The following is a 12260-nucleotide window of genomic DNA, read 5'->3' as shown; positions in this document are numbered from 1 at the left end:
TTTGTGAGGAGTTTGTTGTCAATCTAGAGCAAATCCCCTTCTTGATACAACTGAGCTTTATGGTGTTTAGCATTTAATAGAAGAAGTGTAATTGGGACATACAGGAACCAGAGGAAATTTAGACGTAAATTTGAACACGAAGGGGATTGGTTTTTGAGAGTTTGTATTGGTTTGCAAAATGCAGAGAAACACTAAACATTTGTCTAGGTGATGAGAAGTTCTCATGGATATTTTCTTCTCTTGCGAGGGATAAACTCATTACGTGACTCTCATTGCGATAGTCTCTTGTTACTGCCGCAAGAAGTTCTCATGTGCTTCTCTTCCTTTACTTCCGTTACTCTGTTGAGCTGTCTGACACCCTTTTCGTTGCCTCCTCATTTTAAGTAAATTTCTCTTTCTCCTTCCTGCGTAAATTGTTCTCATCTTCCATCATTTCTCATGTTCTGTCTCAGATGTCAGTCAAGGTTTTACTCATCATTCTCCCCGCCCGCATCACTATCCTTTGTGGGTGAAGTTTATCCTCTTATCTTTCTTCTTCTAGCATTTCTCTTCTTCTCCTTCGGTTTTTCTCCACATCATGTTCTCCACAGTACTCCTTATTTATCCTCTTTTCTCTACTCAGGATCTTAAGTATAACCTTTTGGGAGTGATATCATTGTTGTCATGGTAGCATCGTATTCTTCACAGGACTGAATTTCTCCTGTCATATGATAAGAGTAGGTTTGATTTTATAAATGTCTGTCATGAAAAAAAAGAAAAATAGTTTTGGAGACATTTCCAGTCTGCTAAATCATTTGCTAACTCCATTATTGGCCAGCTTTCCAGCATCACAACTTTCATTGATTTCGTTTTTGGCCTTTTATCTTTCTTGCTTATTCTGCAATCAATATTGACATGCCCAAACCTTCTTAAAAGCTCTCCTGTTTCCTAGTTTTACCACAGACATTCTCGCCACTGAGCCTTTATAATCTGAAAAGTAACTTATTCAATCCTGTAATCCTGCTCCATAAAGTATGACTCTAGTGCTTCTTTTCCTGAGCTAAAGTTTCTGATCAACTTACTGTTGTTGGTAAGTCTCATTCTGTCTTTTCCTATGAACCAGTTCCTTTCATAATCTTGCTATAGTGAATTTTGTTTTCTTCGATTTGAGTGGAAACCCCCTAATCTCTCCAGTTAGTGTTTTCCCTCTTTTGGAATTATCATATTTGAAGACAGGTATTATCTATAATGTAACTGCAGCAGAGTCTCTTGGTATCAGTGTAACTGTGTGAGAAAGATGGACACAATTGCAGCCGCTATTAAAACAGCCTACAATTGGCTTGAGATTTGCATTTACAAGTAAAATGTCTTTCAGAATGCAAGTAGTGATTTGTAGCACTTGGACATCCTTTTGCTGATTGCGTTGATATGTACTATTCTGAATAAAACTGCTCTATTCTAGTGGAAAGCTTCCTTGTTGCTACTAAAGGTGTTGGTGGGTAAAATGTCCACCAGTCTACAGTTATATATATACTCCACATCTAACAGTGAGAGTTATTGTGTGTGGGAGAATAGTCCAACATTGGTTTTGGGTTGAAAAAAACCTTATGCTTATTAGTTGGGAAGATGTCTCCTAACTTCTGCTAGTCATTTGGGATACAATTGAACCCAAACTTTAATATGATACTAGAGCCAACCTAAGTATGTGTTTGTATTATGTTTAACCTTTGTGTTTGTTTTCCGTGACACATATGTGTATATTCTCCATGTCTGAGGCTAGATTGTTAGTTTCAGTTTGGGTGTGAGAGGGAGTGTTGGTGGGTAAAAAAGTCTACTAGTCTCTAGATCTCAGGCTAGTTGCCTGAGAGTGATAGTTGATGTGTGTTGGTGAGTAGTCGCATATTGCTTTGGTTTTGAAAATATCCTCTGCTCATTAATTGGAAAGATGTTTCCAACTTCACACATTGCTTTTTGGAGGAACTGGTCCAACTTCAACGAGTTTAAGAAGCTATTAAACATGTGATAGAAATTTAGTAACTTTTGGCCTTGCTTATTCTATAAAACAAATTTGATTTTGTTAATATTCTTAAACATGAAAGTTTCAGACTTTATTGAAGATCCTTGAGTAAATAATGTTACATTTGCCATTCCCAAAATAAAAAATAAAAAATGTTACATCTACCTATTAAAATTTTTGCTGATCATTGTATACCATGCTTGGGCTTTGGTTTATCTCAGAAGGTTATTCATCAGGCTAATAAAATGCTATATTTGATCTTTTGCATATTTTGTAACAGTTTTTAATGCTAAGATCTCTTATGGCACGGGTTTATAAGGCCCAAGATGTTGGCATTAACAGTGTTGTGCTTTTTCCAAAAATTTCTGATGCATTGAAGGTCTTTCTCCTTTTTTGGCCCTTATCCTTCCCTCCTTAGTGACTTAAAATGATATATGTCATGTTGCACATGGTTCCTACAGTCAGCTACAGGAGATGAAGCATACAATAAGACTGACCTAGTACCTCGGGCAATACATTTGCTCAAAGACAAGTACTCAGACATTGTGAGTCAGAAAAGCATTTTGACCAACTGAAATTATGAGTTGAAGATGCTAACCTCTTTAATTGATGGCATATTTCTTTTCTCCTTTTCAGGTTATTGATACAGATTTAGCTCTGGATCCCTATTCCTCACTGGTATAGTCAGGGAAGATGGCAAGGCCTCTTTTGGTAAAATATATCATGATTTTCCTCTAACTTCGCACTTTGCTTGGATTACCTATCCAGTCAGATCCCTAAACTTAAAAAATGTAAGAAACAAGAGCACATAGATTAAGGTAATGTTCCTATATAGCCATTCCAAAACACAAATGATGGGATCCGACACTAAAGATGATGAGGCATGTGGGTTTGGTTGTGCCCAGGACCTGATCTTGCAGATATAATGTTGAGTGGAAAAAAATCCTACATTGAAAAATGAGAAGAAAACTTAATGGGTTATAAGGTTGAGCAATAAGCCTTCTAAGTGGTTAGTCATTTTGGGATGGAACCTGGCTCAACCCAATATGGTATCAGAGCAAGTTGTATGTGTGGGCTAAAGTTCAAGTTGTTTGTGTGTTGTGGGCTCCATGAGGTAGGAATCTGCATGTTGTGGGCTCTATGACATAGGAGTCTGTGTGCCCCATTAGAGGGTTTGCGCCCACGTCTCAAGCCTGTTATGTGTAAGCTTAGACGTGAGGGGGAGTGTAATTGGTTGAAAAATAAAAAGAAAAGCTAATAGGTTATAAGGTTGAGCAATAGATTTCCTAAGTGACTAGTCATTTTTGGATGAAACTGGGTCAATCCAAAGCCCAATAGAGTCAATGGAGTATTTTTCTCTTCTAAATTTTCAAGATGGTATCAGAGTGAGATTACCAGCCAACTTCAGAATTGGTGGGATGGAGACCAGCAACTTTGTTGTCCCACGCGTTCTTAGGATATGCTTGTAAGGGTAGACAAAGAGGCTAGACTCAGAAAGCACATACGAGTCAAGAGCAGCATTTGAGAGTGATGCCACATGGTGCACTCAGCAAGCTTTAATATCTCATTGAGCTGAGACTTAGAGAGAGAACGAAGGCCAGACCCATCCGGATCAGCAAAAACTGGGGGGGGGGGGGGGGGGGGGGCGCGCGCGCTCAAAGAATGATATCTCAAGCTGCTTTTCATAGCCTTCAAATCCAGTGTAGAGATGGCCATGGCATTGAAGAGGAAGTAACTAAAGAAAAAATGTCCCACAATAGCTAGAAGGGAAAACAATGGGGAACTCGGAACTAAAAAACTGTGATGCCTATTTGGGATATGTATTGTGACCTTGGAACCTATTAGGATGGCTTCCTCAGTTGGAGTAAGCAGCAGATCTGAACTTCTTGATCCCGTTGTTTGGTCGAATGTTTTCAATGCTGTGGCTTAGGGAAGCTTCATAAAATTGAAACTTACAACTGGACTTCTTTCCACCTTTCATTTCCATTATAACATTCAGCCTTTCCAATACCAACAAAATTTAATAACCAATTAAATGACTCCTCTAATATCCTCCAATAGACAAGAGAAACCCTAAAAACCAAAGAACAACAGCAGACAAGAATCCCGATGAACAAGCATGATATCAATCCCTCAAAAATTCCAATAAAGAATCACGGGACAGCACAAGAGAGTTCTGAATTCTGAAACCTGGATATCACAGCATGATGAAGAATATCCCACAATGTAGTCCGTGCATGGCAGGAGGCTCAATAATGGACCAATGCAAGACACTTGTGGCGTCGGCTGTGCCATTGCTTCTATGAGTAAAGTCAGCACCAAAAGGTCAAGAGCACCACCTTCACGGCCACCTTCTCACTGATAAGTTCTGAGCAGAAAGTTGCAAGGAGTGATTAGTGATTTGCAAATGGTGACTTCATGGTACATCCTTCCATTGACATCTTCTTCTAGGTCATCCGTCTGTAGCAACCCAAAGCCCATTAGTGTATTATAGCAGGTTGTGTGTGTGGGCTAAGGCCAAGTTATCTGTGTTGCCATGAGGTAGGAGTCTGTGTGCCCGTTTAGAAGGTTTTGAGCCCATGTCTTAGGCCTGTTTATGTGTAAGTCTGGATGTGAGAGGGAGTGTTGAGGGGGAAAAAGCCCCGCATTGAAAAATGAAAAAAAAAGTTAATGGGTTATAAGGTTGAGCAATAGGCCTCCTAAGTAGCTAGTCATTTTGGGGCTCAAGCTAAAGTCCGATAGAGTCAATAAATTATTTTTCTAAATTTTTAACATATTATTGTCAAGCTTTTGATCTGGTCTGTGAGACATTAATGGAACTGTTTTTCTGTAGTATACATCTCAAGATATTGAGCCTTTCTAAAGATGTCTATGAAGCTATGATTCCTCAATCCGGTTTTCAAGGTATTTCCTGAGATGATATTCAGCAGTTTCTTTCTCTTTAGTATTCATGGAACTGTAGTTCACTAGTCTTCTTCAACAAACTTACCAAATTGCCCTTCTAATCTGTTGATTGTCACTCTTAAGATAAAAGCCATGTGTCAGTTAGAAGAGAATATAGCCTTCATGAAGGAATTCACTGGTCATAGTATTCATCAGACACTGTTTTGGCATCCAACAGGTGTCATAATGAATGATGAAACAGTTCATCAGTTGTGCAAACAGGCTGTCGCACAGGTAATTTCATAACTTTTTCATGTAGAGTGAAATTATAACACAAATTCAAATCTCCCTATTTTTCCTGGTAACCAGTAGTTTTCCTTTCAGAGTAGGACCGGGCAGGTGCTGATGTTGTCAGTCCCAGTGACGTGATGGATGTTTGTGTTGGAGCAATTTGGGCGGCTCTGGATGACAATGGTTTCCAGCATGTCTCTATTATGTCCTACACTGCTAAGTAATGCTAGTTCTGTTGAAATCTCCTTTGTTTCTTTCTCCAGCAATGGTTCAGATACAGGCACTTCGTTGAATTTGTTGGACTTTTGAATTCATCCATCACTATATTCAGCTCTAAAATGCGTTTCTCTTAATAGGTATGCTAGTGCATTTTATGGTCCATTCAGAGAAACACTTGATTCAAATCCACATTTTGGAGACAAGAACGCGTATGTGGTTTATCAATTTTCAATATTCTATTTCTACTTGCTAATTTTCTATGACTAGAACTCACAATTTTATTTGCTCTTATACTAAAATGAATTTACCGGATGAATCCCGCAAACTTTAGGGAAGCTCTGACTGAATGTCGTGAAGATGAAGCAGAGGGAGCTGATATTCTACTTGTATGCATTTTTTTTGTATTTCTAGGAGCCTTTCAACTTTCCTTCTATAATCAATGACACATGGATGTCATTCACAGGTAAAACCAGCCATGCCATATCTAGATGTTGTATGTCTTCTTCATGACAAGTCTCCTCTACCTATTGCAGCATATCAGGTACCTTTTTGACAATTCTATTTCTCACTTTAGAATTTCAATATATTTTAGTTTAGAAAGAAGAGAATTGGAGGGAAGTAGAAGAAAGGAGAGGGAATAGGTTTGCCTTAAAACAGTAAAGAGAGAAAGATAGGCTCTCATGTCACCTCTCCCCTCCTTTTATTGCTCACGGCTACAATGCCCTTTCACTAAAAAACATCATATTCTGAAACTATAAATCTCTCTGTGAACATAAATGACCTCCTGACATAACTTACTCCTACAATACCAGAGTGACAATTACCATTATACCCATAGCACCAAAAATCACTAAAATGCCCCCGACACAATCAAATTTTCTAACAATCACCAATAAAAGCTTCAATTTGTTAACCTTCTCTTTTATTACTGTTTTAGTGGTTTTTGTTAATCTGAAATTTTGAAAGCAATTTTTCTCTTTTTTCCTGTCTGTGTCTTCAAAAAGATGTTTCCACTGACAGCATTTGCTGTATGAACTAATTATGTTAACTCTTTCTGAATCATTGATCAAGAAACTAGTAATGGTCCAAAATTTGAGGGCCTGGTAGATGGATCTTTTATTCCAGTTAGATCCATCTGATGCTAAAATCTGGTAAAAAAGAGTTTTCTTTTCTTTTTTAAATGGTGGTAGACAAAACTTTAACATTTACATTCTTAATATTTTGTTTTCTCTTACACACTATAGACTGATACCAATAATTTCCTTTTAGAAATACTTCAACATGGTTGTGCTACGTAATTTTATGCTTGACCTCAGAAACCAATGGTCTGGGTTAGCATATTTTCATTGGCATCAAATGGATGTTTGAGAATATGTCTCCGTTCATTTAAAAAAAAGAAATGTCTCCGTTGATCCACTTGTATACCAAAGTAAAACCACTGGCAGCCTAAAATGGTTTGATGGTTGAAGGTATGTTATATGTGTTGGAGGGTGAAAAAATATGTACTTCACATTTTAGGCTAGTTGTCTAAGAGTGAGAATTGTTTTATGTGAGAGAATGGTCCCACGTTAATTTGGACTTCAAAAGATTTTATCCTTGTTACTTGGAAAGAGACTTCTTAACTTTGGCTAGTCATTTTGGGAGGAAATGAACCAACTTAATATGTTGGCAAAGCCAACCCAACATGAGTTTGGGATGTATTTGTTCTCTATGGCCCATGTGTGTATATTCTCTAAGTCTGGAACTAGATTGTCAGTTTAAGCACAGACATGAGGGATAGTGTTAATGGGTAAAAAAGTCCACCTATCTATATTTGTACATGTGGTCCACATCTCAAGCTAGTTGTCTAAGAGTGAGAGTTATTGTCCGTGGGAGTATATTCTCACATTAGTTTGGGTTTGGAAAGATTCTATGTTGAATAGTTGGGAAGTGGCCTTTTTTGTATTATGGACCTTTAAGCCTGTGAAACTTATGTTACCGGGAAATGTAGCAGTTATTCTCTTAGCTGTTGAAGAAGCATTAAATCGTAAATTTTAATATCATACATACACCCACTCTATACTTTCTGCAGTTTGAATACTTCCTGATTGATATTACTAAAATGCTACTGTTTAAAAAGTTTGAAAAAAACTGAACTAGTACTTCAAAATTATCTACATTGCTTTTTTAGTGAATAACACCTGCTACTGTGCATTTAATACATTATGATCTTGCACATTCTCATATTTTACCTAGACAACTGACTTCAGCATATCAATGCTGATTCTAAGAATGTACTATCTTACTAGCAAAACTATACTTTGTATTATTTTGTTTTTAATTTAAAATTTTTGGTAGCAACTATTGATGCGTAGATTGTCAGATGACACATCAATATATACTTCAGTACAAGCTGTGCACGTTCTAAGTCCATATTTATTTCATGAGCTCCACTTCAAATAGAAAAAGCGATCCTTACTATGCTTGTACACTCAAGTCACAATATCAAGTTCTAATGTTTCTTGCTGCGTTACAAGCTGTGTACCCTGCTTAGTACTGGGAAGTACTTATAGCCGTGGTTTTGTGTCATCATGATCATCAGAGACTTCTTAAAACTGTGGGCCTGGCTGCCTGATTCCATTTTGATCTATCACATTCTTGGCCTGTTGATAGGTGGCCTTTTTCAAGTACTTCTGAGAACTTCCATAGGCCTCATTTTCTACCATCTATTCTTACTGCATGTCCATCAACCAACACCTTAAAAACCCTTTTTGATCAGTACAAAATACAGAAACAAATAGCAACTTAAGACATCAAAACCTGCAGCTGACAGGTTCTTCTGCTGCTCATATATCACCGTCCTTGTGTTTAATGCTTGCAGCCTTAGATTTGTTTAATGCTTGCACCCCATTTTCAATTTAAACATCAAATCTGAACTAACAAAAAATTTTAAGTTTTTCTTACTCTACATTTGTTTCTTATTTCATGCATTCATCAGTGATGTTCATTTGCTTATTTGAAGGATAAAATGGTGATAATGGGATTGTTATAAATATAAAGAACTAACATAAGAAAAGGTTGGGTGCTACTTAAATTTGGTTGCAGTTAATTTTTACCTCCAAATATATGACTAATTGTGGAACCACTTGCGTTCCATCACTCTAAAACTTGAAGAACGAAGTGGACAGATTGATGTGCCCTGCCTCTTGATCCTGTCTATAGCAGAATATAAGAGGCACTTATGCTGTATGTGAAAGTTAGAGGAGGATGTCCACCTTTAGAATGAAATCTTCTTATATGTTCTTCCTTCATGTGGTAATGTTCATGTTATCTGCTACACCACTACCGCCCTTCTTTGTCTTCTTCTTCTATCAAATGTACGGACCACTGACTAAGTTTTGGACTTTGTTTCTGACACGGATGACCCACCATTACATTTCACCCATTTCTTTGTTTTAGTACACCTGACCTGCTGACCATCCGCTTCACTTTTCTCTGTATTTACAAGTAGAGTGCTGTTTAAACTCAACGATTTCATGTACTGATTTCAGTTCATCTTTCCTCATCCAGGTTTCTGGTGAGTACTCAATGATCAAAGCCGTGATCGATGAAGAAAGGGTCATGATGGAATCTCATTTGTGTATTAAACGAGCTGGTGCTGACATAATCCTCACATATTTTGCTCTGCAAGCTGCGAGATACTTATTTGGGGAAAAGAGATAAAATGTAAAAACAGAACCTATATGGGATTTGGAAACTATCTGGAACCTAACATGAGATAATTAGAAGCTTTTACTGCACGATAAATTGCTTGGTCATTACAGCTCAAAATGACGGGAAGACAAGTAACCTTCAGTCCGGACAGAAGCAACTGAGAGAAAAAGGGAAAAAAAAAAAAAAAAAAAACGAGACCCCTCTCAATGAAGCAAATCCATGGATGTGATAATGGGTTGGTTTGTTGATTCAGCTCTGAGGTGTGCAGTGTTGCAGGGTAGTTCTTCCAAGTCTCTTAAAACTGAGTAAGGATTGTCTAGATGCAAGTCTTTCAGTGTTTCCCGGAGCTGCGAAGCTTCTTCTCTGAGTTTCACGTTCTCGTGCACGACCCTTTCATGGCACTCTGAAACATCGTTAAGCTTATCAATAAGCTGACGGTTCTCTGTACGGAGCCGAACTACCTGAGACCAGAGCTCGTCCAGGTGCTTCTGCTTTCTCATTCGTGACCTGCGAGCAGATTCTCTGTTTGATATCATTCGCCTCTGTTTCCTCTCGTCTATGACACTCATCTGCTGTTCCTCAGCGTCGTCCGAAGTCGAGTTGCTGCTCAGGGAAGGAGTCTGAGGCGTGAATTCGTAGATGTTAGGCGGAATTTGAAAATGGTGGGAAGGATAAGCGCCAAGGAATCTGCTGAAATGAGAAGCAGGCAAGTTGCTCTGAATAGCACTGAAGTGGCCATGGTGGGAGTTTTGATTCATGGGTCCAAGGCAGTGGATTCCGGCAACCTCAGCGGGCTGCATGGCGCAAGAGCTGGATTCGAGAAAGGAAAGCTCGAGTTGTGGTAAGAAGAAGAACACAGTGTTAGTCGAGGAGAGGAGGCCGAGCAATTGCTGGGTGTTTATAGTACATGGAAAGGTCGGTGTGGTGGCCCGCGCAATTTAAAAAGCGGAACAGTGTCAAGAATTTCTCAAAGGACAAAGAGTTCTTCGCATACACACAACTTCGACTTCATCTTCTGTATCCGCATTCATGCATGGATGTCCATAGAGTCGCTTATGCCTCGTACATGTACGAGGAAAAACAGAGAAGCTTCGATAGGTACAGGTAAGTATGTATTTTTAGGTCTGAAACTCGAATGCCAGATTCGGGGATGAATGTGTTAGATTGTTGCATGTATGCTACGACAGGTTCATCCTCAATTATGCAACATACATCGAGTGGAATGCTTACATAAGACAGAGAAAAAAGGAGTTTAGTTTTTGTGGCCAGTGATTATTAAACCGGGAATGTTTTATTGACAAAGAAAGGCTGACGCAGTCTGGATGAAGACAGATAAGAAATGGATTTTAATCTATGAAGACGAAGAAGAGGAGAGAGGGAGAGAGGCGAGCCCATGTCGCAAAGCCGCATCTGACGAAAAATGAGGTGGGAGGTTGGGGCAAACCTCTTTCCGCAAAAACACATATGATGACTCGACGACCATTCCCTCTTGTCCCCAAGACGATTATCTTCTTCTTTCTTCAAGTACCTACCTTCTCTCCCCGTCTTTCCTCCGTTAATTCCAGTTTTGTCTCCTCAACGGCTCGCATCGTTCATTCATGCACGCGGCTCTTGTTCTTCATCTTCTTCATCTTCTGTCTATTTTTTTTGACATTTTTTCTTCTCCTCCACCGCTGTGGAGGATCAATTCTGTCATATTTTTTTCTCCGGCTCCTCAGCCTTCGTTCTTCCTGGGCATGAAGCATGCGAGAAGACGGTTCGGTCAAGGTCTGAAGCACTATCAGTAGGGCCCCATTGGTGGAAATCTGTCTGAGAATGAACCACGTGTATCCTCAATTTCTCCCATTTTCTCGCGCGAGGCCGATTTATCGCCGGATACAGAGAGGGGGTCTCATAAGAAAATAGGGGTGGTGGAGAAGCTGGCAAAAGCCGATTGAGTGGTGACGCCGGTTAAAAAGCAGGCTCGGGAGGGGGCGCAGAATAGCACGTTGGAGTGTGGCCCCCGCTGTGGGTGCAGTGCAGGATGCACCCCTGGGCCACCCAATTGAGTGACCCATCAAGTCAGCCAAAAGCCATCATCGGTTTTCTACGTCAGCTTTCCGGTACCCTCATTTGTACCATCTCGTTTTGTCTCCAAGTCTCCACTATCTGCCACCCCTGACTCTTACTATTTTTGTTCCCCTTGACGTCACCCTATTAAAGGGCCTTTGCAGCACCACCAAATGTTTCAAATAGATTTAAGACTATCAGGGCAGGGCTGAGGGTTTGGTGGTCACACTTTGGTTTGTTCTTCCTATTTTTTACAGATTGGTAGAGATTGGAAGAGAGAGGATAAGGTGATCATCTCCCTCTGTGCTTTTCTTTATTATCCCCAAGATTAGATTAAGAGAAGTTAGTTCAGTTAGTAGATTTGCTTCCTTTTCATATTCTTCCTCTTGTTGATGATGGCATTGAGGATATATTCACAGGCATTTCACTAATGGGTCTTGCTTTGTCTTCTCTCCCTTTTTAAGAAGTGTTGTAGCCCTTTTTCTAAATGGTGGTGACTTCTAAGATTAGTTTACTACAAGTTTGCACGCATGTAAACACGCTTACGTACTAGCACGGAGATTGTTCTCATCCACTAACTATCCCCACACATAAAAAGTTTTTAGGTACTTTTAACTAGTGGATTTATATTTTAAACATCTAATATTCGGCTAACGTAGTATTTGCTCATCATCTTACCATCCTTGTCACGATGTCGATGCTCGGAGAAACACAAGAGTTAGTGGGTGAGAACTCCGACATGCGTCACGCTTTAGACGGTAATGTGTCGCCGCATAATTAATCCCTTGAACCACCACCTCCTAGTTTTCCATCTAACATTTGGTTTGTTGTGTTCATGTTTTGTATACTCTTCTATTACCTAGTAGGAAATTAATTATATTATTTGTGCCTCCGATAAAAATAAAATAAGAAAATTTCCATGTAATAAAGAAAATAAGATTGAAGTATGAATCGGTGGTTTTTTATTGCTTCTTGGTTTATTTTTCTCGTGGTTTCTTACTAGAACAATAAGAAATTTTTTTTATATATTTTTAATAGTTTTGAAAGGTTAGAGAAATCAAACAAAAAAAATTCTTATCCCTAAGGGCCTATTTTTTTTTGTTTTTCACATATATCCAAACATGAAAAA

General features: G+C 39.0%; 2 protein-coding genes across 7 annotated transcripts; one reads left to right on the top strand and one right to left on the bottom strand.

Moving 5' to 3' along the window:
* Positions 1-447: 447 nt before the first annotated feature.
* On the top strand, positions 448-9112 carry LOC137936059 (delta-aminolevulinic acid dehydratase, chloroplastic-like). 6 transcript variants are annotated; one of them, XM_068780581.1, is made up of 11 exons: positions 452-1338; positions 2458-2541; positions 2633-2707; positions 4241-4417; positions 4830-4900; positions 5118-5173; positions 5269-5390; positions 5527-5598; positions 5721-5775; positions 5853-5930; positions 8939-9112. In XM_068780581.1, exons 4-11 carry the CDS (start codon positions 4404-4406, stop codon positions 9089-9091), a joined length of 621 nt encoding a protein of 206 aa, XP_068636682.1. In that variant the 5' UTR covers positions 452-1338; positions 2458-2541; positions 2633-2707; positions 4241-4403; the 3' UTR covers positions 9092-9112. The 6 variants fall into 6 exon arrangements, with proteins under 6 accessions (XP_068636681.1, XP_068636682.1, XP_068636680.1 ...); XM_068780580.1 differs by having other exon boundaries at positions 448-504; positions 4241-4900; XM_068780579.1 differs by having other exon boundaries at positions 452-1069; positions 4241-4900.
* A 173-nt stretch (positions 9113-9285) lies between these two features.
* Positions 9286-9882, bottom strand: LOC137936060 (basic leucine zipper 43-like). Its single transcript, XM_068780586.1, has one exon. The coding sequence runs from the start codon at positions 9880-9882 to the stop codon at positions 9286-9288; it is 597 nt and encodes a 198-aa protein (XP_068636687.1).
* Between the last annotated feature and the right edge of the window lie 2378 nt (positions 9883-12260).

Source organism: Aristolochia californica, unplaced genomic scaffold (assembly GCF_029961685.1).
Source record: "Aristolochia californica isolate CCGP_79_NKW_82.1479 unplaced genomic scaffold, dmAriCali1.0.hap1 SCAF_7, whole genome shotgun sequence".
Taxonomy (NCBI): domain Eukaryota; kingdom Viridiplantae; phylum Streptophyta; class Magnoliopsida; order Piperales; family Aristolochiaceae; genus Aristolochia; species Aristolochia californica.
Note: the sequence above shows the minus strand (reverse complement) of the source record. Positions and strands in the feature narration are given on the sequence as shown.